General features: G+C 45.2%; 1 protein-coding gene across 1 annotated transcript in view; it reads right to left on the bottom strand.

The window, feature by feature from the left end:
- The window catches only part of LOC141271967 (uncharacterized), an 83194-nt gene extending 60753 nt beyond the window's left edge, over positions 1 to 22441 (bottom strand). Inside the window, exons 1-3 of the mRNA XM_073682221.1 lie at positions 22383 to 22441; positions 2009 to 2142; positions 1700 to 1879 (exon numbers count right to left, since the gene is read on the bottom strand). Of these exons, the coding sequence (XP_073538322.1) occupies positions 1700 to 1879; positions 2009 to 2086 (258 nt within the window). The 5' untranslated portion in view covers positions 2087 to 2142; positions 22383 to 22441. The remainder of the gene's footprint in view (positions 1 to 1699; positions 1880 to 2008; positions 2143 to 22382) is intronic.
- Positions 22442 to 27383: the final 4942 nt, after the last annotated feature.

The following is a 27383-nucleotide window of genomic DNA, read 5'->3' on the forward strand; positions in this document are numbered from 1 at the left end:
AGGTGCGGTGAACAAGCAGAGCAGAGCGGAACTGCAGGTGCGATGAACAAGCAGAGCAGAGCGGAACCGCAGGTGCGGTGAACGAGCAGAGCAGAGCGGAACCGCAGGTGCGGTGAACAAGCAAAGCCGAGCAAAACCGCAGGTGCGGTGAACTAGCAGAGCGGATCGGAACTGCAGGTGCGGTGAACAAGCAGAGCAGAGCGGAACTGCAGGTGCGGTGAACAAGCAGAGCAGAGCGGAACTGCAGGTGCGGTGAACAAGCAGAGCAGAGCGGAAGCGCAGGTGTGGTGAACAAGCAGAGCAGAAAAGAGCAGAAGGTGTAGGCAGACAGGACAGGGCTCTGTTCACATGGAACAGACTGGAAAATACAGGAAGATGGTTAAAACACAGGAGGTAGATACGGAGGCAGGGAAAGGGGACAAGCCGAACCAGATACACACAAGGTACTTACAATGAAGTAGCGAGTGGACACAAAACTCACAAACAGAAGTACAGAGACAACGAGTTGGAGTTAGGTGCAGGTTCAGACACTGCAGGAAAAAGGAAGGTTCGGACAAAAAGACAAACAGGTAATGGGCTAGGACACTGTTCAGACAGGAACTGAACCAGGAACAAGATACAGGAACGAGCCTGGGAACTCAGCCCCCAGGGTGGCGGAAACAGACTAGAAGTCAGAGATACAGGTAACGGCCCTGGGTACTCAGCCCCCAGGGTGGCGGAAACAGACTAGATTCAGGACAGGACCTGGCAACTCACAGTTGCACAGAACACACTGTAAGAAAGTGTTGCTCAGGCAGCTCCTACTGGGTGGAGGGGGTTTAAGTATCCAGTGACTCACAGCAACAGGTTGAAGCAGGAAGCAACAGCGCCACCGCCCTAAGCCAGCAGACAAGAGACATACAAACAGCAGGTACTGGAGCAAAGTGTGCAGCCTGGCCTGATAGGTAAGATTGCGGTCTTGCATGGTGGGAGATGGTAAGCCATGCAAGCACGCCGCCAGGGATGTTACAGCTACTACTCACCTGTGCTGCTATCTGTAGGAATCTCTTCTTTACACCGCTCATCACCCCTCACATATGTCTCTATAGTATTAATATGGGGCAGATCTTCACCCTGAAAGAAATAATGTAAAAGTCACAGACAGATGGAGAAGTCACATCTATGATCAGATCTAATCCAGCCATCTCCACCGTTCTCATTACACAAGTATAAAACATATAATACTGGTGGATAAAACAACACATAACACACGACCTTCACAGCCATCTACACATCATAGAGGAGATCTCATGACACCTTCTCTCCATCTACCTGATGATCCTGAGGAACATTGGGATTTTCTTGTTTACAGTCCTGTGGAAGAAGAGGACAGGGACATCTCTCTGGTGTTGTCCTCTTACTGGATAGAACTGGAGGAAACACATACAGGGACTGAATTCATTCTTTACATACAGATAATTATAGGCTGTGTGTATTTAGTCTTGTCTATTACCTGGTGATGTGAAGGGCTGAGGAACCTCCATCATGAAGTCCTTGTACAGATCTTTATGTCCTTCTAAATACTCCCACTCCTCCATGGAGAAATAGACAGTGACATCCTGACACCTTAAAGGAACCTGACACATATAATGATACAGTCATCCACCCGATCCCACCATAGATTTACTGTATAATGTCCTAACATTCCCAACAGTGTCACCTCTCCAGTCAGCAGCTCAATCATCTTGTAGGTAAGTTCTAGGATCTTCTGGTCATTGATGTCCTCATTTATCAGGAGGTGAGGTGGAGGCTCCATGATTGGGCTCAGGGTTCTTCCCCACCCCTCAGACACATGGTCCTGACAGCGCTCACTGGAGGTCTTCTTAACTATTGTGTAATCCTGGTTATGGAGAGACACATTAATAAGTCTCACTACAGACATTTCCAGAGTCCTCACCTCTCCAGTTCTGTCCATCTGTTATTCCCATAGATAAGAATGATGTAATGTGACGTAATCAGAATCTCTCACCTCTCCAGTAAGCCGGAAGAGGATCTCTAGGGTGAGGTGTAATATCCTCTCCGCCATCTTGTCCCTGTCCCTATCCATATTTGACAGGTCAATCAGTAAAATTCTCTTATATAGAAGATCTCCACTGAGAGGATCTGATATTGTAGAAAAGTGAAAGGAAAGACTATTTAAAATCATTCAAAATCCTATGGAAAAAATATAATTACAGGAGACAATAAGTGACACACATGAGAGATATAATTTACCATATATATATTTGACCATAGTCCTGATTACCACTGCATAATTGCACAATATAATTGAAAGTGGCAATCATGTATTATATATTATACCTGGTTATGTAGATTCTCTTTAGAAGATACTTTTAAACTTTTTTAGTATCTTTCACATGATTATTATATTTTTTTGGGGCCAACAATGCATCATTAACACCAGCACACCTTATATTGTCTGTAAAATTATGGCTTGTCCCATTTCACAACATATGCTGCTCGGTATAACAATAATTACTAGCACTGGCGCACTTTCTACAGAGGCCTGTCTTAATCTTGTTTTTTTTTGTCTAACATTACAAGCTGCTTTGTATAATAATTTGTTGAATTGCTATTTATTGTTTTAATCTTGTCAAAGCGCCTTCTCTGCCACCACATGCCCATATACACCATAATGAAGGTATTTTTAATTATATAAAATCTACACTGTGTACAGAATTATTAGGCAAATGAGTATTTTGATCACATGATACTTTTTATACATGTTGTCCTACTCCAAGCTGCATAGGCTTGAGAGCCAACTACCAATTAAGTAAATCTGGTGATGTGCATCTCTGTAATGAGGAGGGGTGTTGACTAATGACATCAACACCCTATATAAGGTGTGCTTAATTATTAGGCAACTTCCTTTCCTTTGGCAAAATGGGTCAGAAGAGAGATTTGACGGACTCTGAAAAGTCCAAAATTGTGAGATGCCTTGCAGAGGGATGCAGTAGTCTTGAAATTTCCACATTTTTGAAGCGTGATCACCGAACAATCAAGCGTTTCATGGCAAATAGCCAACAGGGTCGCAAGAAGCGTGTTGGCCAAAAAAGCGCAAAATAACTGCCCATGAATTGAGGAAAATCAAGCGTGAAGCTGCCAAGATGCCATTCGCCACCAGTTTTGCCATATTTAAGAGCTGCAACGTTACTGGAGTATCAAAAAGCACAAGGTGTGCGATACTCAGGGACATGGCCAAGGTAAGGAAGGCTGAAAAATGACCACCTTTGAACAAGAAACATAAGATAAAACGTCAAGAATGGGCCAAGAAATATCTTAAGACTGATTTTTCAAAGGTTTTATGGACTGATGAAATGAGTGTGACTCTTGATGGGCCAGATGGATGGGCCAGAGGCTGGATCAGTAAAGGGCAGAGAGCTCCATTCCGACTCAGACGCCAGCAAGGTGGAGGTGGGGTACTGGTATGGGCTGGTATCATCAAAGATGAACTTGTGGGACCTTTTCGGGTTGAAGATGGAGTGAAGCTCAACTCCCAGACCTACTGCCAGTTTCTGGAAGACAACTTCTTCAAGCAGTGGTACAGGAAGAAATCGGTATCGTTCAAGAAAAACATGATTTTCATGCAGGACAATGCTCCACCACATGCATCCAACTACTCCACAGCGTGGCTGGCCAATAAAGGTCTAAAAGAAAAAATAATGACATGGCCCCCTTGTTCACCTGATCTAAACCCCATAGAGAACCTGTGGTCCATCATAAAATGTGAGATCTACAGGGAGAGAAAACAGTACACCTCTCGGAACAGTGTCTGGGAGGCTGAGGTGGCTTCTGCGCGCAATGTTGATCGAAAACAGATCAAGCAACTGACAGAATCTATGGATGGAAGGCTGTTGAGTGTCATCATTAAGAAAGGTGGCTATATTGATCACTAATTTTTTTGGTTTTTGTATGTCAGAAATGTTTATTTGTAAATTTTGTGCACTGATATTGGTTTACCTGGTGAAAATAAACAAGTGAGATGGGATTATATTTGGTTTTTATTAAGTTGCCTAATAATTCTGCACAGTAATAGTTACCTGCACAAACAGATCTCCTCCTAAGATAGCCAAATCTAAAAAAAACCCACTCCAACTTCCAAATATATTAAGCTTGGATATTTATGAGTCTTTTGGGTTGATTGAGAACATAGTTGTTGATTAATAATAAAAATAATCCTCTAAAATACAACTTCCCTAATAATTCTGCACACAGTGTACTTATATTCCTCTTTTGACCAGTTCTCGGTTTTCTTCTTTTTCGGTTCCAGCGCTTTATTTCAGTGTATTGCTGCGCAGAGACCGGCTCTCTGCACAGCAATACGAATGCTAGCTGACATCAGCGTCCCGGCGTATGACGTCACTAGCATGCACAGATGTCAGCTGCTGGCCTCTGATAGGCAGACGGCTGGCATTGATATTGCTGAGCCAGTCTCTGCATGGCAATACACTGAAATACAGTGCTGATGTCCGCAGCTGCTGGACTGGGCTGCGATCGTTAAGGGGTCTATGGTGCCTGCGGCCCACATGTGAAGAAAGGACGCCGAGACAACAGAGGACAGGTGAGAAGAATCTTTTTTGTTTTTCTCTTTTATGTGTATGTCAACAATGGCACAGGGGACATTCCTACAATATGGGGACCTGGATGGGGATATACCTACAATATGGGAACCTGGATGGGGACATACCTACAATATGAGAACCTGGATGGGGACATACCTACAATATGAGAACCTGGATGGGGCCATACCTACAATATGGGAACCTGGATGGGGACATACCTACAATATGGGAACCTGGATGGGGACATACCTACAATATGTGGACCTGGATGGGGACATACCTACAATATGTGGACCTGGATGGGGACATACCTACAATATGTGGACCTGGATGGAGACATACCTACAATATGGGGACCTGGATGGAGACATACCTACAATATGGGGACCTGGATGGAGACATACCTACAATATGGGGACCTGGATGGAGACATACCTACAATATGTGGACCTGGATGGGGACATACCTACAGTATGTGGACCTGGATGGGGACATACCTACAATATGTGGACCTGGATGGAGACATACCTACAATATGTGGACCTGGATGGGGACATACCTACAATATGTGGACCTGGATGGGGACATACCTACAATATGTGGACCTGGATGGAGACATACCTACAATATGTGGACCTGGATGGGGACATACCTACAATATGTGGACCTGGATGGGGACATACCTACAATATGTGGACCTGGATGGGGACATACCTACAATATGTGGACCTGGATGGGGACATACCTACAATATGTGGACCTGGATGGAGACATACCTACAATATGTGGACCTGGATGGAGACATACCTACAATATGGGGACCTGGATTGAGACATACCTACAATATGTGGACCAGGATGGAGACATACCTACAATATGGGGACCTGGATGGAGACATACCTACAATATGGGGACCTGGATGGAGACATACCTACAATATGGGGACCTGGATGGAGACATATCTACAATATGGGGACCTGAATGGGGACATACCTACAATATAGGAACCTGGATGGGGGACATTAAGACAAGATGGGGCACATTACTACAAGATGAGGACCAGGATGGGGCACATTACTACAAGAGAGGGATCATGATGGGGCATTACTACAAGATGGGAACCAGGATGCGGGACATTACAACAAGATGGGGACCAGGATAGGGCAGTACAACAAGATGTGGACCAGGATGGGGCAGTACTACAAGATGGGGACCAGGATGCGAGACATTACAACAAGATGGGGACCAGGATGAGGCATTACTACAAGGTGGGGATCAGGATGGGGGACATTACTACAAGATGAGGACCAGGATGGGGCACATTACTACAAGATGAGGACCAGGATGGGGCACATTACGACAAGATGAGGACCAGGATGGGGCACATTATTACAAGAGAGGGATCACAATGGGGCATTACTACAAGATGAGGACCAGGATGGGGCATTACTACAAGATGGGGACCAGGATGCGGGACATTACAACAAGATGGGGACCAGGATGCGGGACATTACAAGATGGGGACCAGGATGCGGGACACTACTACAAGATGGGGACCAGGATGGGGGACATTACGACAGATGGGGACCAGGATGGGGGACATAACACAAGATGAGGACCAGGATGGGGGACATTACGACAGATGGGGACCAGGATGGGGGACATAACACAAGATGAGGACCAGGATGGGGGACATTACTACTAGATGAGGACCAGGATGGAGCATTACTACTAGATGGGAACCAGGATGGGGGACATTACGACAGATGGGGACCAGGATGAAGCACATTACTGCAAGATGTTTGCCAGAATTATTATATGGTGCTAATTGTAAGACAGTATTACTGTATGTGGCCAACTGGGGGAAACAAAATTGTAAAAAATAAAAAAAAATGCAAAATAAAGCATGAAAAAATATTTTGCCACTAAAAATGCTGTTTTATATATTAAATAAACAAAAAAGTGCACATTTGTTATCGCCACATCCGTAACAACCCAAGCGATAAAAAATAAAATAAACACGCAAAAATGTTCAAAAGGTGTATAGAAAAAAAATGGTATCACTAACAATGTCACTTTGTTCTGCAAAGAATGCGGCCCCCCAAATTCTAATTTTTTTCCGTGTGCGGCCCATATACCCAGCCGAGTTTGAAACCCCTGTTCTAATATACTCAGGTGGATCCCGTGATAATCAAAGTAGCGCCTATGATTCTATTTGTATAATATCACGTATGCACATTAATTGCTTGTCTGTTCCTAAAATGAAACTAACGGAATGTGCAAACAGACACAAGAAGTTAGTCTAAGGCTATGTGCCACAATGCAGAAATGCTGCATATTTTTTCCGCTTCTCCCTGGCAGGAAAAATGCATGCGGATTTTACATGTGTTTTTCCCGCCAGGTAGAAGCGTTTGTCAAGCGTTTTTGCATGCATTTCTGCATGCGGGTTATCAAGCGCTTTTCCAAGCGATTTTAGCATCACTTGGAAAAGTGCTTGACAACTTGGTCACACTATATATATCCATGCAACCGGCATGGATTTATAGTAGTGAGACCAAGATAGTTAAAAAAAAGAATAAGAATGGTAAAAAATAAAGAATAAATTTTATACTTACCTTCCGATGTCCTCCCGGTGTTTTCTCCGCTCCGTCCAGTGTCTTGGGCAGCTCGCGGTGGTGTGAAGGACCTGCAGTGACGTCATTGAGTCATGTGTCAGATCACATGACTCAATGACATCATGGCAGGTCCTTCACAACACCGCGACCCATACAGCAGACCAGACGGAGCGGAGAAAACACCAGGAGGACATCAGAAGGTATGTATCATCTTTATTTTAAATTCTTTTTTTTACAGGTTCTATGGTACCCAGAGTCTCGTCTCCTCCAGACCTGGGTACCATCCGCACATAGAAACGCATAATATCCGTGTGTACAAATGTACTGACACGGATATTATGCGTTTCAATGCAAGTCAATGGCGGCAATTACGCAGCGTGTCCGCAAAATTAATGGACATGCTGCGTATTTTTCCGCAATGATAATTCGCAGCGGAAATTTCCGCAGCATGTGCACAGCACATGCGGATCATCATTGGGGACCATGGGGCACGTATTACCAAGCGTTTTTCAAGCGTTTTCGCTTAAAACGCTTGAAAAACACATAGTGGGCACACAGCCTAAGGTCTCATTCAGGCATCCTGGAGTTATGTACATACTCTATCAGTGTATTTCATGGACAGAATACGTACCCATCATAGTCTATGGGGCTGTTAAGATGTCCAAGCTTTTTTACGGACTGAGGGGTCTGCAAAAAATCATGGAGGCGTGGCACTTTGGTTCCAAGTCATGGATCAATATTAGCAATACAAATCTATGGAACTATGAAAATCACGGAGAGCACACGAATGACAACAGTGTACAGTCCGTGTGCCATCCGTGATTAACATTGCAATGAATAGGAGAAGCTTTGTAATTTTTTTTTTTTCATCATTGAATATTACTAATGAAACACTGACAATAAAAACTGACTCTGGCTAAACACTGAAGAAATTACAATCCAAAACACCGAACTCATGCTTTTTTGGATAAGAAAAATCATGGACATCTGAATGAGACCTTAGGTCGGCTTCAAACATCCGACATTCAAGGGTTGAGTTTGGACCACAACATACGGTCTGGCCACTGGTCACTTCACCAGAACTGGACATCAGGTCCACTCCAAAAATTGCCTGAAAAAATAATTGCTCAAAATACACTTCAAAGACTTCCTATTTATTTCTATTACAAAATGACCTGCTGTTCATATGATCGGTCTTTTGAGTGGTTTTCTTCCATTTCAGATTTAGAAAAATGCCTGTTCCCACAAAAGTAAGTGCATGTCACATCTTTCAACCATCCCCTTGTTGTGGTTAATTATTAACATCTAGATATAATTATTAATTAGAAAAAAACAATCTATTCCATGAGGCCTCTGCTTGAGTGTTTTAAGACATACATTGTGAAATGTTTGACTAAGATACTGGTTTCCTGTGAAGTCCGTGAGAAGGTTTTTACGTTGGGTCAAGGGAAATGTGTTTACTACTGATAAGACTATTTTGGTTTCCTGTTCAGCTGTATGTAACAATGAAGTTCCGATTTGTGTCTAGCTAATAAAAATGGTGAGTCTATGTTGCCACACCAGAAGACTCTACCTGCTGACAATGCATGTCGCATGTACTCTGTATCTCTTCCTTCATTGATGAAGTACCTTAATTTAAATCTCACTGGCAATGTGAAGACCCTTTGCTGTCTATTTCAAAGTTCTCCTTAAACCAAAGAGGGTCTCCATAACAGTACATGGTGCCTGAAACCTGGGATTGTCATAACCGGACCTCCTCTGGACAAGTCAACAAGGATCTCTCTGGGAATTACTGAATGAAATCCGCGGTAAGTAATCCCTTGTATTACTACTAATTCAGTATTACCTAGAGGGCTCCAGGACGGGTAACTGGTGGTCCTAACAAGACAATCTTTTTTTTGTACCCTTGCCAGCGATTGATTTTGTTGTCTTATATGTTTCAATGTGGTTTTTAGATGTATAATTGACGATTGAATGACGGTTGAATGATAATTGAATGAAGTGAGAAGTAATCAACCTTGCCCAGCGTGTCGGGATTAGGCACCTTCGCAGTTCTTCTGTATATTTCAGGAGTCGGAGGATTGTTTTCTGTGGTTTGTTTTGTCTACGTCATAAATGTCTGGTATGATATTGTAAACTATGAGGATCCTTGAATGTGGGACTGAATGATTTTTGATTGACCAATAAGGGACTACGGTCTCTGCTTGATAAGGGATCCCGTTAGGTGTGTTCCTTCACATGTGGTGGAGAGGAAAATCGGTCCATAAGAGGATCAGGGAAGTGTGATTGCCTATAACAGAGGAATCCTTCACGGTAAAGTAGTACTCTGAGGGTATTGAATTCCCCTGTAAATTGATAAGGGCACCCTCAAGAAAGGGGTAAATGAATGCAGTTTTTAGCCCGAATACAGCAGGGGGATTAATATCAGCGAATGTGCAGTGTACATTGAATGATTGACGCATTGTTAAGTCGTTTTTGATGAATCAGAATCGTCCTCAGTGTCTGTGTTCTGTTTTGTGTAAGCTCAAGAGAGGGAAAATCATAGTAGCTGAAATTCTTGCTTAGCCTGTATACCCAGACTGGGAAACATATAGTATAAAAAGTAACACTTATTGCAGATATAATTGTCACGCAGTGCCTTTACAAGGTGTAGAGGGAAAACCTTTGAACTGGGAAATGTTATATGATCATGCAGAAATAATTGGAATAGTAGTTGGAGCAGTAGGTTTGGTATTGTTATTTGTTTGGTTGTGTGTAAGAATCTCCCTAGCTCACAGGGCTGGAAAATCAGGGTTAGTACTTCCTTAAAGATCTGTCTTCCGAGGCTCAGAGGAGACTGGGACAGGATCAGATCCGTCTTTCGAGGATCAGAGGAGACTGGGACGGGATCAAATTTAGAGTCTGAGTGGCTCTAGGTGTGCTGAAGAGAGTTCTGCGGTAACTCTGGCACAGTGGTTGCAGACATAGGGACTGGCAACAGTAAGGAATTGACTAACCTAAAGGGCGAGGCCCCAGTTATAGCATGTGAGATATTGGAGAGACTGAAAGGGAAAGAAGCAGTAGAAGGATGTGAAATAATATTGAGGAAATTTGGTAGAGAAGGAATGGGAGAACTATATCTGCAATTGGGAAGGATGGTTGAAAGATAAAAACAAACTAGAGCAGGCTAGGATGTGGTTAGAAGTAGCAAAACGTCTCTCAATGAGTGAACATAAATCAGAGGAAACCAGGCATGGAACTGTCTATGTAATCTACGATAGTTTGAAAAACTCTCAAATCCCTGTAGTCTCTGTACCTGGTGTAAATTCTGCATCCCCTTCAGCACCACCTCCTTATGCTGGGTTAATGCGATGGACTTGCAGACATTGGGGTCATCAAAAGCCCCCTGGGGTTAATTTTTGCAGGTCCTGTGGGTCTTCACACCCAGGGTGCCTCTGTTCCCTATGAGGACCACTAGTCATGTACAGTTTCAACCTCCTAGGATGGTTGATAATGTTCCGGTACACGATACCCCCAAATATGGCCAATAGAAACATATCAGCCTTGGTCCCCCAGTGAACTTATTGCCCTCACTACACAGCTCCCAGATACCCGAAAAAAAACCTTAACATTTAATATGCGCCTCCAGGGTGTTCAGGAGGCATATCGGGCGAAATGGGATGATCTAGTTTATGTCATTCAGCAGAAAGGCAGTGACCCCTTACTTATGGAAATTACTCAGATGCTGCCAGGCCAGGAACCAGCCATTAAAAATACATCAGAGTCGGGTCAGGTGTCTATACAAAGGATGCAAAACTGGGCACGGGCAGAGCAGGATAAAAAACAAGATCCGTTACAAACTGTAGTACAGGATAAGGCTCAGTCAGTCTCAGAATATGCCTCTGTATTAGAACAAACATGGTTGGATTTCGGATATGAGCATAATGATGATAAGGATCGCTGATTATTGTTGCAGTGTTTTATGAATGGTCTTAGAGCTACGGTTCAGACTGCAGTATGCGCTAGTCACCCGGAGTGGCGCAATATGCAATGGGTTGATTTAAAGGAAATAGCCCGAGGTGCTGAACTAGAAAGCATGTCAAAGAAAAGGGTTAACTTGGCTCCTGTGCAGCCCAGGAAAGGAAGATGGGGAGGGAGAGAAGGAAGTAACCACCAAGGAGGAAATAGAGATTACAGTAATGTAGAATGTTGGTCTTGCCAGCAAAAAGGACATCTATCCATCAAATGTCCTGCAAAATCAACAGCCACTGCCCAGCCCCCTCCATAGGAAACTGGCAATCCAGATGTCTCCCTCTGCCAGGTTGTCACCCCCCAGGGACCCACACTCACTGTCCCCGTATCCCTGGGGGAGGGACAAACTATTTCATTCATGGTAGACACTGGAGCAGCCCGTACAGTATTAATGCAACATGTTCCAGAGGACAATTTGTCCCCCGACTATGTGACTTGTGAAGGGGTAGAGGGACGACTTACTAAATTACAAATGACTCATCCTCTCCGGTTAAATTTGCATGACTCAATTTCAATTGTAACCCAGGTTTTAGTTTCCCCTGATGTGCCTTTTAATTTGTTGGGAACAGATGTGTTGCAGAAAATTGGAGCCAGCATAGAATTCACTCAAAATGGCCCCAAGATGACCACCCCCCTGGATGATGACACATTGTGTAGTCTTCCATTCCCTAACAATTCCCACAGTTCTAGACAATACAGACTCTAAACCTTATTCCCATCCTGTTTGGCTTGAGGATATACCCAGTCAATTGTGGGCATGTAACAAACTTGATGTGGGAAAACTACCCATCCCTCCGGTGACTGTAAAACTTAAACCAGGTGCCCAACCCCCCCTGTATAAAGCAGTATCCTTTAAGTGCTGCTCAGGATGCAGCAATACATGAGAATGTCCAGGAGCATTTGTTAAGAGGTCTAGTTATTCCTATAACCTCCCCATTTAACACTCCCCTGTACCCAGTCAAAAAGAAAACCCCACCTGGACAACCAGTAGCCTATCGTATGGTACATGATCTTAGGGCAGTTAATGCAGTAACTATAGTGGATACTCCACTTGTACCCAACCCCCATACTCTCCTGAATTAGGTCCCCTCCACAGCCACCTGTTTCACAGTGATTGATCTGGCCAATGCTTTTTTTCTCTGTCTTCTTCTCCACGGAGTGTACCTCTTATTTTGCCTTCACCCACAGAGGTGCTCAGTATGCATGGGCAGTCCTTCCTCAGGGAGCAGCTAACTCCCCTTCCTTATTTTCCACATCCCTAAAGACAGTACTCGATAACTGGTGCCCCTTTGATTCATCCACCATACTCTTACAATATGTGGATGACCTTCTTATTTGCTGCATCACAGACCAGATATGCCACAATGAATCTCAATCTCTGCTGATATTCTTAGCAGAAAATGGGTGCAAAGCTTCAAAAGATAAACTCCAATTGTGCAAGTCCACAGTTACTTTCCTTGGGCATTGCCTGTCTCCAGGCATTAAGCATCTCAGTCCAGGGAGGATTGAGGCTATACTAAAAAATACCCCTTCCAAGATCTACCAAGTCCCTTCGGGCATTCTTGGGCCTAGTCCAGTACTGCCGTCTCTGGATACGAAATGCCTCTAATATTATGGTCCCATTGTTCCAATGCCTCAAAACTGAGCCTTTTACCATTAATTCTGAGGTTATTGATGCATTTCACACCCTCAAGCTCACTCTTTCTACCTCACCAGCTCTAGGTTTACCGAATCATGACAAGTTTTTTACTTTGTACTGCCACGAACAGGCTGGACATGCGTCTGGTGTCCTTACCCAAGAACATGGTGGTAGGCAGCGCCCTCTAGGATATTACTCTGTAACCCTTGATCCTGTCATTATGGGTTCTCCTACTTGTGTTAGAGCTGTGGCAGCTGCTTCAGAACTTGTTAAAAAGAGAGCGGACATAGTGTTAGGAAGCCCCCTCACACTTTAAGTTCCTCATGCTGTATCTGAAATACTTCAACAGGCTCAGACCCGTCACCTCTCAGCATCAAGGTAGACAAAATATGAAGTTTCACTCCTTACACCTCCCCATATAACTATCAAACGCTGTAACGTTCTAAATCCAGCTACACTACTGCCAGTGGATTTAGAAAAGGGAGGAAAGTATCAGGATGTGGAAGAAGGAGAGACCATGAGCCAAGATTTGCCCCTGTTTTTCAAATTAGCAGATGAGGAAGCTCAGTTTGATATGGCACATGAACATGATTGTCAGGCATTGATGGAAGCTGAAATAAAGGGCTTGGCAAATATTAATGTACCACTCACTAACCCCTCTGCTGAGTATTTTGTAGATGGATCCAGAGCTTGGGACAGTGAACAAGGATGATTCATCACCGGGTATGCAGTAGTCCACAATGGTAAGGCAGTGATACAAGAACCACTCCCCTCCAGCTGATCTGCGCAAGAGGCAGAGCTTAAAGCACTCGCTGCAGCGTGTAATCTGGGAAAAGGTAAAGAAATGAATGTATTTTCTGACTCGCAATATGCTTATGGAGTTGCGCATGACTTTGGCGCCATTTGGCGAAGCCGTAATTTCTTGACCTCTGCTGGCAAATCTATAAGGAATGCACGAGCGGTAGAGCAGCTACTCACAGCACTCACCCTTCCCCGAACGGCAGTCATAGTCAAAGTGTCAGCACACACTCGGAAACAAACTCCCCTTGCAGTAGGGAATGCTTTGGCCGACCAGGCGGCTAAGGAAGCAGCACAATTACCTCTGACAGAGATACTGGCTATCACAAGTGCGGGAACCCCAGGAGACTCAGGGTCAGGGAGTGCAGGAAACCCCCTTTCAAATAAGGAGACATCCCCTGCACCGGTCCCAGTGGCCGTGGACCTCGAACTACTGCAGGTCTTCCAGACCCAGGCTCCCCCCCACGACCAGAATGCATGGGTCAAAGCGGGCGCCGTACTGTCAGTGTCAGGGGTATGGCAGGTAAACAAGCGTATTTGCTTTCCACGCTGCCTGTTCCCTATGATGGCTGCCCTTGCACATTCTCTGGTGCATAACTCAAAGGGTGTTATGTGTGCAGTGGTGCTACAAAACTGGTGTGCCCCAGGGTTCCAGAATATGGCTGCAAAGTATGTTCAAGAATGTCTAGTTTGTGCAAAACATAACCCTGGTAGGCCTATTTGAGTCCCACGAAAATGCACACCAAAACCAGATTACCCATTTCAGAGACTGCAGGTGGACTACATACAGCTACCTAAGGTGGGTAATTATGAATACGCCCTGGTATGCATTGACCTTTTCTCTGGGTGGCCAGAAGCTTGGGCAGTGAGTAAAGCAAACACAAAAACTACTGCTAAAAAATTGATCAGTGAAGTGGTTTGTAGATATGGTCACTCTTGGGATAGAACAGACTTTCCATGTTCCCTATAATTCACAAAGTAGTGGGAAGGTGGAACGTCTCAATGGTACCTTGAAGCTAAAAATCCAAAAGTGCATGGAAGAAACACACTTGTCCTGGGTAGATTGTTTGCCCATAGCATTGTAACCAGTGAGGACCGCCCCAAGGGGGAGGGAGAAGCTGTCCCCATATGAAATACTGTTTGGTAGTGTCCCTAAGACAGGGTTGTATTTCCCACAGCAGCTGCAGGCCTCCTATGGTTCTCTCACTGAATATGTTATAGAGTTGCATAAACATTTGACTGTTACTCATAATCGTGTTCTTTCCTCTATTCCAGACCCTAATTGCCTCAGCGGCACTCACACTTTGGTACCAGGAGACTGGGTCGTGGTAAAGAGACATATGAGGAGACCACTGGAACACAGATACAGTGAGCCATTCCAAGTGCTGTTAACAACTGCCACTTCGGTCAAGCTTCAAGGCAAGGACACTTGGATCCACGCCAGCCATTGTAAAAAGATTTTGAGCCTCAGCAGCAGCAAAGATGATGACCCTGTTTGTTTGGACTATGGTGATAGCAACCGTACCCCTTGCCCTAACTCTCCATGAAGTACTTAAAGAGAACTGGGATAACAAACTGATAAGCATCACCAAGTCTTACTCCAAGACATGAACTCTAATGACCATCCTAAGAACTGTTGGATATGCACCCATAGTCCAATATCCTCAATACTATGCCTTATTTAGGTATTCCAGTGACTTTGAATGAAATGTTTTACTAAAGTAACTACACTTTTCCTATTAGATTAAGAACAACAAAGAAAAAGAAGGCTGTAGGTCTAACTGTAGCTGCTTGGGTGACTGAGCCATTGTTGTTGTTTAACAGGAGTGGTCCGCCTCTAAGTCAGATTGAAATGCCTTTGGCGACCAGTCGTGTCGACCTATCCTGTTTTCCGAACTTTACCTTTTGCAGCTGTATTCAGATAAAATCCAGAGGGTTTCCTTTTTCTACAGCTGACTATTCAGAGTGTAATGGATCTGCTACCACTACTACGCAGTGTATAGCGGTTGATGCCGCTCTCAATACTAGGCTTCATTGTGTAAATGTCACCTTGCAAAATCTAATATAAGGTTTTACCTCAAATGACACTCAGTGTCAGAAAAAAATTATGGAAAAATTAAGCACCACCTTGTTATCTAAATGAATTGCTAGTCTGTTCAACAACACTGTTGTTGGAGCACCAGAGAGTTTATATATTGTATGTGGACATAAGGCTTACAAGTGGTTACCCAACAATTTCACAGGAGTTTGCACACTGGCCTTTCTGACACCTTCTACTTGTATAGTACCACAAAGAAGAGTAGATATTAAAGCAATCCCGCTACACACACTGTACAGACGAGCTGCAGACGACAAGCCCAGACCAAATGTTAAACCACATCTTGTAGAAATGGGGGTGGCTAACAAATTTTTTAGTGTCTTATTCATTTACCCATTCATAATGCAAATGCGGGATAAGTTGGTAGAGGCGACTGATTATCTAGATGACCAGATCTTCCAGATTCTTGACATTCTCAATACATCTAATATTGTACAGAAACAACTAATTGCAGTAACTAACTGTTATGCACACGTCCGGACTGACTGGCGTGTGCGGGTGTTGTGGTTCCACTGGACCATGGACCGGAGAGTGCCTGGAGGGGCGTGACTAAGTATCTGGCCGATCCGACCAAGGTGGCACGACGGCATACGACGCCAGTGCACCAGGGAGAAACCGGGCAGAGGGACCAGGTGCTACTCCAGGTCAAACTCCGGACACGGGGGTTGACCCACACTGGGATTACTGGAACCGGCAGGTTAGGCTGGCACAGACTGGTGGATGTAAGCAAACACGTCAGGTATGCAGATGGGTGGATACAGGTGAGTATGCAGGCAGGGAGGTACTGGCCGAAAGGACGGGCTGGAGCACAGAGAGGTTAAGACCCAGTACAGACTGGGTCACAGAACCGCAGATGCGGTAGACAACCACAGCAGAGAGGGAACGCCCGAAGCGGTGGGCAAGAACAGAGCAGGACGGGGCTGCAGGAGCAGCGAGCACAAGCAGGGCAGGACAGGACTGCCGGAGCAGCGGGCAGAAGCAGGGCAGGGCGGAAACCGCAGAAGCAGTAAGCAAGATAAGAGCAGAGCAGAAACCGCAGGAGCGGCAAGCTAAGCAGGAGCAGAGCGGACACCGCAGAGCGGTAAACAAGGCAGGAGCAGAGCAGAAACCGCAAGAGCGGCAAGCTAAGCAGGAGCAGAGCGGACACCGCAGAGCGGTAAACAAGGCAGGAGCAGAGCAGAAACCGCAAGAGCGGCAAGCTAAGCAGGATCAGAGCGGACACCACAGAGCGGTAAACAAGGCAGGAGCAGAGCAGAAACCGCAAGAGCGGCAAGCTAAGCAGGAGCAGAGCGGACACCGCAGAGCGGTAAACAGGGCAGGAGCAGAGCAGAAACCGCAAGAGCGGCAAGCTAAGCAGGAGCAGAGCGGACACCGCAGAGCGGTAAACAAGGCAGGAGCAGAGCAGAAACCGCAAGAGCGGCAAGCTAAGCAGGAGCAGAGCGGACACCGCAGAGCGGTAAACAAGGCAGGAGCAGAGCAGAAACCGCAAGAGCGGCAAGCTAAGCAGGAGCAGAGCGGACACCGCAGAGCGGTAAACAAGGCAGGAGCAGAGCAGAAACCGCAAGAGCGGCAAGCTAAGCAGGAGCAGAGCGGACACCGCAGAGCGGTAAACAAGGCAAGGGGATAGGACTCTGTTCACAAAGAACAGACGGAGAAGGAAAGGCAGAACCAGAAGCACGCACAGTACTTACATAGAAGTAGCGAGCGTACACTAAATTCACAACAGAGGTACAGAGACGACGAGAAGGAATTTAGGAGCGGGTTCAGACTCTGCAGAAAGACGCAGAAAACAGACATAGAGGGAAAAGGGAGACAAGGTTAAAGTAGAAACGAGGCACAGACAACAGGGAACAGAGGAACGGGAACAGAGACAGCAAGGCAGGAACACAAACAGGACTCTGTTCAGACGGGAACAGATACCGCAAGGCAGGAACACAAACAGGACTCTGTTCAGACGGGAACAGATACCGCAAGGCAGGGACACAAACAGGACTCTGTTCAGACGGGAACAGATACCGCAAGGCAGAGACACAAACAGGACTCTGTTCAGACGGGAACAGATACCGCAAGGCAGGGACACAAACAGGACTCTGTTCAGACGGGAACAGATACCGCAAGGCAGAGACACAAACAGGACTCTGTTCAGACGGGAACAGATACCGCAAGGCACAGACAGGCAGGTCTAGGAATACGGCCCCTAGAAGGCGAAAGAACAGGCAAGAAGCGTGTTCACAAGAACAGACCACAGTTCAGACACAGAACTGGAAAACAGGCAGGAAAACAGGATAGGACCTGGCATGTCAGAGACAAAAAGCCAACTGACAAGAAACAATGCTCAGGCGCCATCTTGAGGAAGAAGGTGGTATAAATACCCAAAGATGGACAGCAATAGGCTGAAGGTGCAACAGGGGCGTGTCCGCAGCAGGTACAAGAAACAGGAAGTTCAGCGGGCGTCGCCCTATGCAGCCAAAACAGACAAACAGACAGCAAGGAGGGAAGCCAGAGAGACATTCTGGACAGGAGATCAAGTGCGCGCTCTTGCACAGTGGGAGATGGACCACTATGCAAGGACGCCGCCAGGTATGTTACACTAACCATCACACCATAGTGCTAGATTACTTGACGGCTAGAGAGGGCGGGATGTGTCAGATAATAGGCCCTACCTGTCGCCACTACAAAGACCCTGCAGGAAATTTCCAGGTAAAGACCAAGATAGAGATAGAGAAATGAGGGATGCGTGGCTCCAAGAACATCATGTCAAAAAAGATTCTTGGTGGAGCGACACTTTCTCATTTCTTAATCCTGTCAATTGGTTCAAGGGTATAGGTGGATGGCTAATGGGTATCCTACAAGGTATTCTACAAATAGGAATTTTGATATTACTAGTGTATATAGTTGCCAGGATTAGTATATTTGCTATTAAGAGACAATGCAAGAAAACACTTAAGATTAAGCATCACAGGCCTGCGAAATATAATACCACTTCTCCTATAAACATATATGATGAGATTTACAAGCAAGATATTTGTCGGTGAACGGGATTCGTCCCCTCCAGGCTTTTATAGCATGGGGAAGTAGCTGATGAATAAATTGTTTTGTAAAATAATAAAAAGGGAGGAATTGTTATGGTTAATTATTAATATCTAGATATCATAATTAATTAGAAAAAAAACTATCTATTCCATGAGGCCTCAGCTTGAGTGTTTTAAGACATACATTGTGAAAAGTTTGACTAAGATACTGGTTTCCTGTGAAGTCCCTGAGAAGGTTTTTACGTTGGGTCAAGGGAAATGTGTTTACTACTGATAAGACTATTTTGGTTTCCTGTTCAGCTGTATGTAACAATGAAGTTCCGCTTTGTGTCTAGCTAATAAAAATGGTGAGTCTATGTTGCCACACCAGAAAACTCTACCTGCTGACAATGCATGTCACATGTACTCTGTCTCTCTTCCTTCATCGATGAAGTACCTTAATTTGAATCTCGCTGGCAATGCGAAGACCCTTTGCTGTCTATTTCAAAGTTCTCCTTAAACCAAAGAGGGTCTCCATAGCACCCTGATGAAAAAATGCTTTAACCCTAGAACGCATGACCATAAAAATGGGTATTTTCAAAAAAGAGTTGTTATACCGAAAATGCCTGTAACATAAAAATAAATGAACAACTGGAAATGACAAACAACTATATTCCTGAGGAATACCTAGAGTTTCAAAATTCTAACTAAAGTAATCTTGCAGAAAATAGAAAACAATTAATAGGGCGGGCCTGCGAGGCCCCAGGTATGCGTTCTAGGGTTAAACACTTCAGACATTGTTCGATCAAAACAAGTTGGGCTTGTTTAGCTTAGAAAAAATATGTCTCAGAGGAGATCTCATTTCCATGTATAAATACATGTGTGGTCAGTACAAAGGACTAGCACATGACTTATTCCTTTCTAGCACATGGCTTATTCCTTCCAAAGACCATACTAAAGGGCCACTCATTACGGGTGGAAGAAAGGCGATTCCCGCAGCTAAATAGGAAAGGGTTCTTTACTGTTGGAGCAGTCAAACTGTGGAATGCCCTAACATAAAAGGTAGTAATGACAGACACTATAACAGCTTGTAAAAAAGGGCTGATTTCCTCAGTACACATAACCTTGTGGATTATAAATAGTTTAATGACAAAAAAATGTATAATTGGTGGATAAGGGTTGAACTTGATGGACCTAGGTCTTTATTCAACCTATGTAACTATTTAAAAGGCCTCAAAAATGGTCCTTCCCGAACCGAAGAAAGAGTGTTTACGGAAGCGAGTTCCACTAGAAAACTTGTCTTTTTGAAAGCCTCCAAAAAAAATTTGGTATGCATGTACCTTTACTTGTGGCCTTAGTCTGGTCAGGGTTAGGTGCCAGAGATAGATGCTGGGAAAGGAAGTTGTTTCTGCGCTCTCTGGAGTCACGACAAACCATTAGTATGGATAAAAATGTAGGTTTATTGTCTACGCGTTTCAGAGTCCACCGACTCCCTTCATGTCAGAGATAGATGCTGGGATAGGAAGTTGTTTCTGCGCTCTCTGGAGTCACGACAAACCATTAGGATGGATAAAAATGTAGGTTTATTGTCTATGCGCTTCAGAGTCCACCGACTCCCTTCACTGTCTGAGGAGCAAGTACAGAAAATGGAGAATCAAGAGAATGAGCCGAGTGCTGCAAAAGAAGGAGTCCTTCTGTTGCAGCGATCGGCTCATTCTCTTGAGTCTCCATTTTCTCTACCTGCTCCTCAGACAGTGAAGGGAGTCGGTGGACTCTGAAGCGCATAGACAATAAACCTACATTTTTATCCATCCTAATGGTTTGTCGTGACTCCAGAGAGCGCAGAAACAACTTCCTATCCCAGCATCTATCTCTGACATACCCATACAAAGCATTTGGAGTCCAGGCTTTATAGGTGTTGTGTCCCACACAACCCTACTAGGTGAGCAGTTTTTAATACTTTTATGTAACATTTATTAATTGGATAAGACCCTATTGCGCTCTTGCATTTTTCCATAGGGTTAGGTGCCATTCACATGGTAAAACCACAAAACTCTGGTTTCATTTAAGTCAGTTTATATTTAAACCTTTAGGCATAGCTCACACTGTCTTCAGCAGTGGTTTGGTGGCTTCCAACCAGGATATCCATCTGGTGTCCATATTTTCAAATGGGCACAAAAGCCTAGTCAACAACACTATCAAACCACTGCTGTATGCAGTGTGTACTGACCCTTAGGTCTCATTCAGAAGTCTATGTTTAAACATGTACCTTAAATAATGGTACCAGTGTCATCAGCGTATTCCATCAGTGTGTCATCCGTATGTAATCAGTGTGTCCGTTTTTACCATCAGTATGTCATCAGTGTTTTTCACAGATGGATAAAGAAATAAAATTACAAAGCTTCTCCTATACTTTGCAGTGTTAAACACGGAGGGTACACGGATGGCATCCATCTGCTGTACGTGTTTTTTGCAGACCCATAGACTGGCTCTTTTCATCTGCCAGAAAAAAAATGGACATATCTTCGTGTATTTTGCATGGACAAACGATCCGCAAAAAACACGGACAGCAGCATAGATTATAATGGGTATGTGTGTCTGTTTAAAAAACGGTTACAGCACATACGTGTGAATGAGGCCTTAGATAGGCTTTAGGGGCTCTTCCAAATCATCCCATGAGTTTGACCACAAGCTTGGAGAAGGTTCTGGTAGAGGCTCTGCTTGATCAAGTAGAGAATAAATAAGCACTCTCTTACTGGTCTTTACCAAGGGGTTATCTGATGGTAAAATATATATTTTTTTAGGTATGGATTGATTAAAAATAATAAACGGAAGCATACCCAACGTTCTATCGCCTGCGTGGTGCAGTGTAGGAAGCGGATTCTGTCCCGTTCGGAAGTCCCAGCACTGCTGAAGCTGTAATTGGCTACAGGTTACTAGAAGAGCGCGTCATCAGCTGATTCTCCAATGTCACGCTGTTCCTATCACCTGAACGGTGCAGACACAGCTCCCGGAGAGGCCTGTGCTGGATCCGCGAAGACTCTAAAAGATGACTGTGCCTCCGTTTATTATTGTTTATCAATTCATGTCTAAAAATAAGTCATTTACTGTTGGACAATCCCTTCAAAGGTTTTCCAGGCTTCACCTAAACCCCTCTATGTGACGGCAGATCGCCAAATCCTGACACGGTGTAATATGCAATGTAATATGGATCCTGCTCCGTCGCCAGCTGGAAAACGCATGTCGCCACACAAAATACAAGCCCCCGAATGGTTAAATCAAACGGAGATATAATTGGCTCTTGGAATGTGAAGTCAAATAAAGAAAAAATTGTTTTACTTAAAGCCCAAAATATGACGGGCATAAAAATGATGGAAAAATTGTACGTGTGAAGGAGGCAAATGTATCGGTATTCTCTTTTATTATCTGGTGCCCCTCGGTGTGGAGTGACCGGACACTATAAGCTTCATACCGTGTATAATGTGTGTGGGGGTCTGTATCTACAGGAGAGGAAAAAGAAAAAGTCCTGTCTTCTGGAATATAGGCACAAACACACCTAAACAGGCTCAGCACTGAGGGGGTTAATAGTAATGGGGAATCTCCACATACCTCCACCTGCAGAGCCGCCACCACATATATGGCTGTTCTGTGCGCACAGGACCTGTGATGAGGTCACAGGAGGGGAGGAGTCAGGGGTCACATGATCAGGGGCCTCAGTGGATGCAGGACTCTGCTGTGCTGGTTGTCATGGTGCTGGATGAGGTGAAGGTTATGTGTGGGGTCAGGAGGGGTTTACAGTGTGGATGTAGCAGAGCCGCGTGTGTACGAGGTGTACGGAGCGGAGCCGCGTGTGTACTAGGTGTACGGAGCGGAGCCGCGTGTGTACGAGGTGTACGGAGCAGAGCCGTGTGTACGAGGTGTACGGAGCGGAGCCGCGTGTGTACTAGGTGTACGGAGCGGAGCCGCGTGTGTACGAGGTGTACGGAGCAGAGCCGCGTGTGTACGAGGTGTACGGAGCGGAGCCGTGTGTGTATGAGGTGTACGGAGCAGAGCCGCGTGTGTACGTGGTGTACGGAGCAGAGCCGCGTGTGTACGTGGTGTACGGAGCAGAGCCGCGTGTGTACGAGGTGTACGGAGCGGAGCCGCGCGCATACGAGGCGAGCGGAGCTGTGTGTACGAGGTGTACTGAGCGGAGCCGTGTGTGTACGAGGTGTACGGAGCGGAGCCGCGCGTGTACGAGGTGTACGGAGCGGAGCCGCGCGTGTACGAGGTGTACGGAGCAGAGCCGCGCGTGTACGAGGTGTACGGAGCGGAGCCGCGCGTGTACGAGGCGTACGGAGCGGAGCCGCGCGTGTACGAGGCGTACGGAGCAGAGCCAGCTAGACTATGAATTAGAATTACCTAGTTTGAAGCGCGTCAGATCTACTGGAGTAACGGTACAGTCCCTGGGGACAGTCCAAAAATGTTTTTTTCTTTTTCGCCTTTTAATAGATTGATAATAAAAAAATGTTTTTAATCACGCTCTCCTGGACCTGTTACTGGAAACTCATATTGCTTCGTCCTGCTGCCGACACAGCTGAATCCTCGCACTGCCAGAGGGCTCCTTTCACATTGGTGAGCTGGAAAAACTTTTTTTTGACAAGTGCTGGTTCAGTGCTGTGTATACAGAGATGGTGAATAAAAACATGATAATAAACCTCTTCTCTCTGGGAAATCTGGCTGTGTCTGACAGCCGATTCCTCAAATCCACAAGTGCTCAATCTAGTGCTAGCTGCTTAGACTGCATTGACATTTTAAAGCAGGGTCTCAAACTCGGCTGGGTATAAAAAAATTGAACTTGGGGGGCCGCATTCTTTGCAGGACAAAGTGACATTTTTAATGATACCATTTTTTTCTATACACCTTTTGAACATTTTTGCCGTGTTTATTTTATTTTTTATAGCTTGTGTCGTTACGGATGTGGCGATAATAAACGTGCACTTTTTTTTTTACCTTAGTTTATATATAAACAGCATTTTTGGTGCCAAAATATTTTTTCATGCTTTATTTTGAATTTTTTTTTATAATTTTTTTTCCCCCAATTGGCCACATACAGTAATATTGTCTTACAAATAGCACCATATAGTAATTCTAACAAACATTTTGTAGTAATGTGTCCCATCCTGGTCCCCATCTATCGTAATGTCCCTATCTTGTAGTAATGCCCCATCTTGGTCCCCCATCTTGTAGTAATGTGCCCCATCCTGGTCCCTATCTTGTAGGTATGTCCCCACCCAGGTCCCCCTATTGTAGGTATGTCCCCATCAAGGCCCCCCTATTGTAGATAATGTCCCCATCCAGGTCCCCCTATTGTAGATAGGTTCCCATATTGTAGATATGTCCCCTGTAACGCAAGGTGTGGGAAAGACTAAGTGCAACACGAAGAGAAGAGGGAAAGGAAGCCCAAACACTACGGAAAGGGGGAGTGGAGACCCCTAGGCCGATCTAATATCACCCAGCCTACCTTACCATCCCTATATAGGGTTCCACACCTATCGCCAAGAAGGATCCTAAACCCTGGATGACCCTAGAGCTTGGCCCTAGATAGGGAAGGGGGGGGGTGAACACAGGTCAGGCCCCACTACAAACTAAAGACAACAAGGTAGACAAACAAAGGGGATCAACTTAGCTTGACCAGACACAAGAGGAGTAACGCCAACTGTCCTCCAAGGGCACCAGAGAAGAAGCCAGCCGATTGCCAGTGCTCCAAGCCTGTACATAGAAGCATCACCGGCAATTCCCTGGAGGAAACTGAATGTTTTTAACTACCAGGCAAGGGTGTGTCAATCAGCAGCATGAGGGAGGTCGCCGCTGGGTCCTAATGGCAGAAGGATTAAGAAGGTATCTGTAATGCCAAGTGCAGCAACCTTCTACAGCCAGATCCAGAGCGACTATTACACCCGTGACAGTACACCCCCTTCTACGAGTGGACTCCGGACACTCAGGATCAGGTTTCTCAGGATAAGAGGTGTGGAATGCATGAACCAACCCAGGAGCATTCAACTCTGATGCTGAGTAAGTAAGATGCCCAATCCTCCTGGTTTTCGGAGACAAAACATCTGAGGTAATTCTCCAGATTCTGGTTAATGCGCTCTCGGTCTGCCCATTCGACTGAAAATGGAAGGCAGAGGAAAAGGACAGTTGCACCCCCAGTCGAGATCAAAACGCTTTCCAGAACTTGGAAACAAACTGGGTCCCCCAATCCAACACCACATCGGAGGGACCCCGTGGAGCTTCACGATCTCACTTATAAACACCTGAGCAAGAGTTTGGGCACTTAGAAGTGCCGGTAATGCGACAAAGTGAACCATTTTACTGAACCTATTTACAACCACCAAAACCACAGTTTTGCCTGCAGATACCAGTAGGTCAGTAATAAAATCCATGGATAAGTGTGTCCATGGCCTGCTAGGAATAAGTAGCGGAAGAAGAGTACCAGACGGACGGGTATGCGATACTTTAGAATGCGCGCAAATACTACAAGCAGACACTTGTTCAATCACATCCTGATGCAACCCCGGCCACCAAAAACAATGAGAAAGGAGGTCCGCAGTTGCCTTACCACCTGGATGACCAGCAAGCACAGAGTTGTGATGTTCCATAATTATTTTGTGGAGCAGATTAGATGGTACAAATAACCTTCCTGAAGGACCGGTGGCAGGAGAGTCCCCCCGAGCCTCCAACACCTCACCCTCTAGTTCAGGGTACAATGCCGAAATGACTACCCCCTTCTGCAAAATCGGGGCAGGGTTCTCATGGTTACCACCACCAGGGAAGCTCAGGGACAAAGCATCAGCATTGATGTTTTTTACCCCTGGACGGAAAGTGACAATAAAATTGAACCTAGTAAAAAACAGGGACCATCTAGCTTGCCTATGGTTGACACGTTTAACCAATAGAAGATATGACAGGTTCTTATGGTTTTTGATAACAGTAATAGGATGGACAGCCCCCTCCAACCAATGTCGCCATTATTCGAACGCCAATTTAATCGGCAAAAGTTTCCTATTACCCACGTCATAATTTCTCTCAGCCGAAGATAATTTCTTAGAAAAGAAAGCACATAGACGCCACTTACCAGGGGACAAACTCTGAGACAACAGCCCCATCCCCCACCTCTGACGCATCAAATTCCACAATAATGGATTGGGGAACATCGGGTTGACTGCGTATAGGTGCAGTGGCAAAACAGCTCTTTAGGGAGGAAAAAGCCTGCAGGGCGGCATCCGATCATTTAGAAAGATCAGACCCCTTCCTTGTCATGTCAGTGAGGGGTTTCACAATTACCGAATCATTTTGGATACATTTCCAGTAAAAATTAGTAAAGCCCAGAAAACGCTGTAGAGCCTTCAGGTTCTCGGGACGGTCCCAATCAAGGACAGCACGGATCTTCTCCGGATCCATCTGAAAACCCGAAAATGACAGCAGGTACCCCAATAACTGCACCACCTGGATGGCGAAAACACACTTTTCTAGTTTGGTACATAGTTTGTTATCTCTTAATATCTGAAGCACCTGTTTAACATGCCCCCGATGTTTCTCAAAATCAGGTGAATAAACCAAAATATCCAGATGGACCACCACAAACCTGCCCACCAAATGATGGAAAATATCATTAATAAAATGTTGGAACACGGCAGGTGCATTGGTCAAACTGAAAGGCATCATCAGACTCTCGAAATGCCCTTCAGGAGTATTGTATGCTGTTTTCCATTCATCCCCCTCTCTGATTCTAACCATATTGTAGGATCCCCTTAAATCTAACTTGGAGAACACCTTAGCTCCCACAACCTGGCTGAACATATCTGGAATCAGAGGAAGAGGGTATGGATCTCGGATGGTAATTTGATTTAATTCCTGGAAATCTAAACAGGGACGTAGACAGCCATCTTTGTTTGTTCACGGAGAAGAACCCTGCCACCACAGGCAAAGATGAGGGTCTGATATGTCCCTTCTCCAGACTTTCCGCAATGAAATCCTTCATAGCTCGTCTCTGTGCCAGAAAGATTATACAGTCTGGACTTTGGGAGTTTAGCTCCGGGGCTAAGGTTAATAGGACAGTCATATGCACAATGAGGAGGCAAATCCTGACACCCCCTCTCAGAAAAAAACGTCCTCAAAACCAGACAAAAACGCAGGTAAGGTCTTTGTAGAGACTGTAGAAAGGGAAATGTTTAAACAGTTCTCCTGGCAGTAATCTCCCCACTCAATGATCTCTCTGGTTTGCCAATCCACCAATGGATTATGTTTCACCAACCAGGGTAGACCCAGTACAATTGGAGTGTGAAGACCATCCAGAACATAGCAAGGGATTATTTCACAATGAACTGACCCCACCCTCAGTCTTACATTATGTACAATCTGAGTTAGAGCTTTCTGTGCAAGTGGCGCTGAGTCGATGGCGAAGATGGGAATGGGCTTAGCTAAAGTATAGCAAGCAAAACCATGAGTTGTCACAAACTCAGCATCAACCATGCTGACTCCAGCTCCACTGTCAATAAGCACAAAAATTTACTCTCTTGCTCCCTAGCACCACCTCTGCTGTCAGGACAAAAAGAGAACTGAAGGTTG

Source organism: Phyllobates terribilis, unplaced genomic scaffold (assembly GCF_046119375.1).
Source record: "Phyllobates terribilis strain yellow unplaced genomic scaffold, ASM4611937v1 Scaffold_5__5_contigs__length_657084704, whole genome shotgun sequence".
Taxonomy (NCBI): Eukaryota; Metazoa; Chordata; class Amphibia; order Anura; family Dendrobatidae; genus Phyllobates; species Phyllobates terribilis.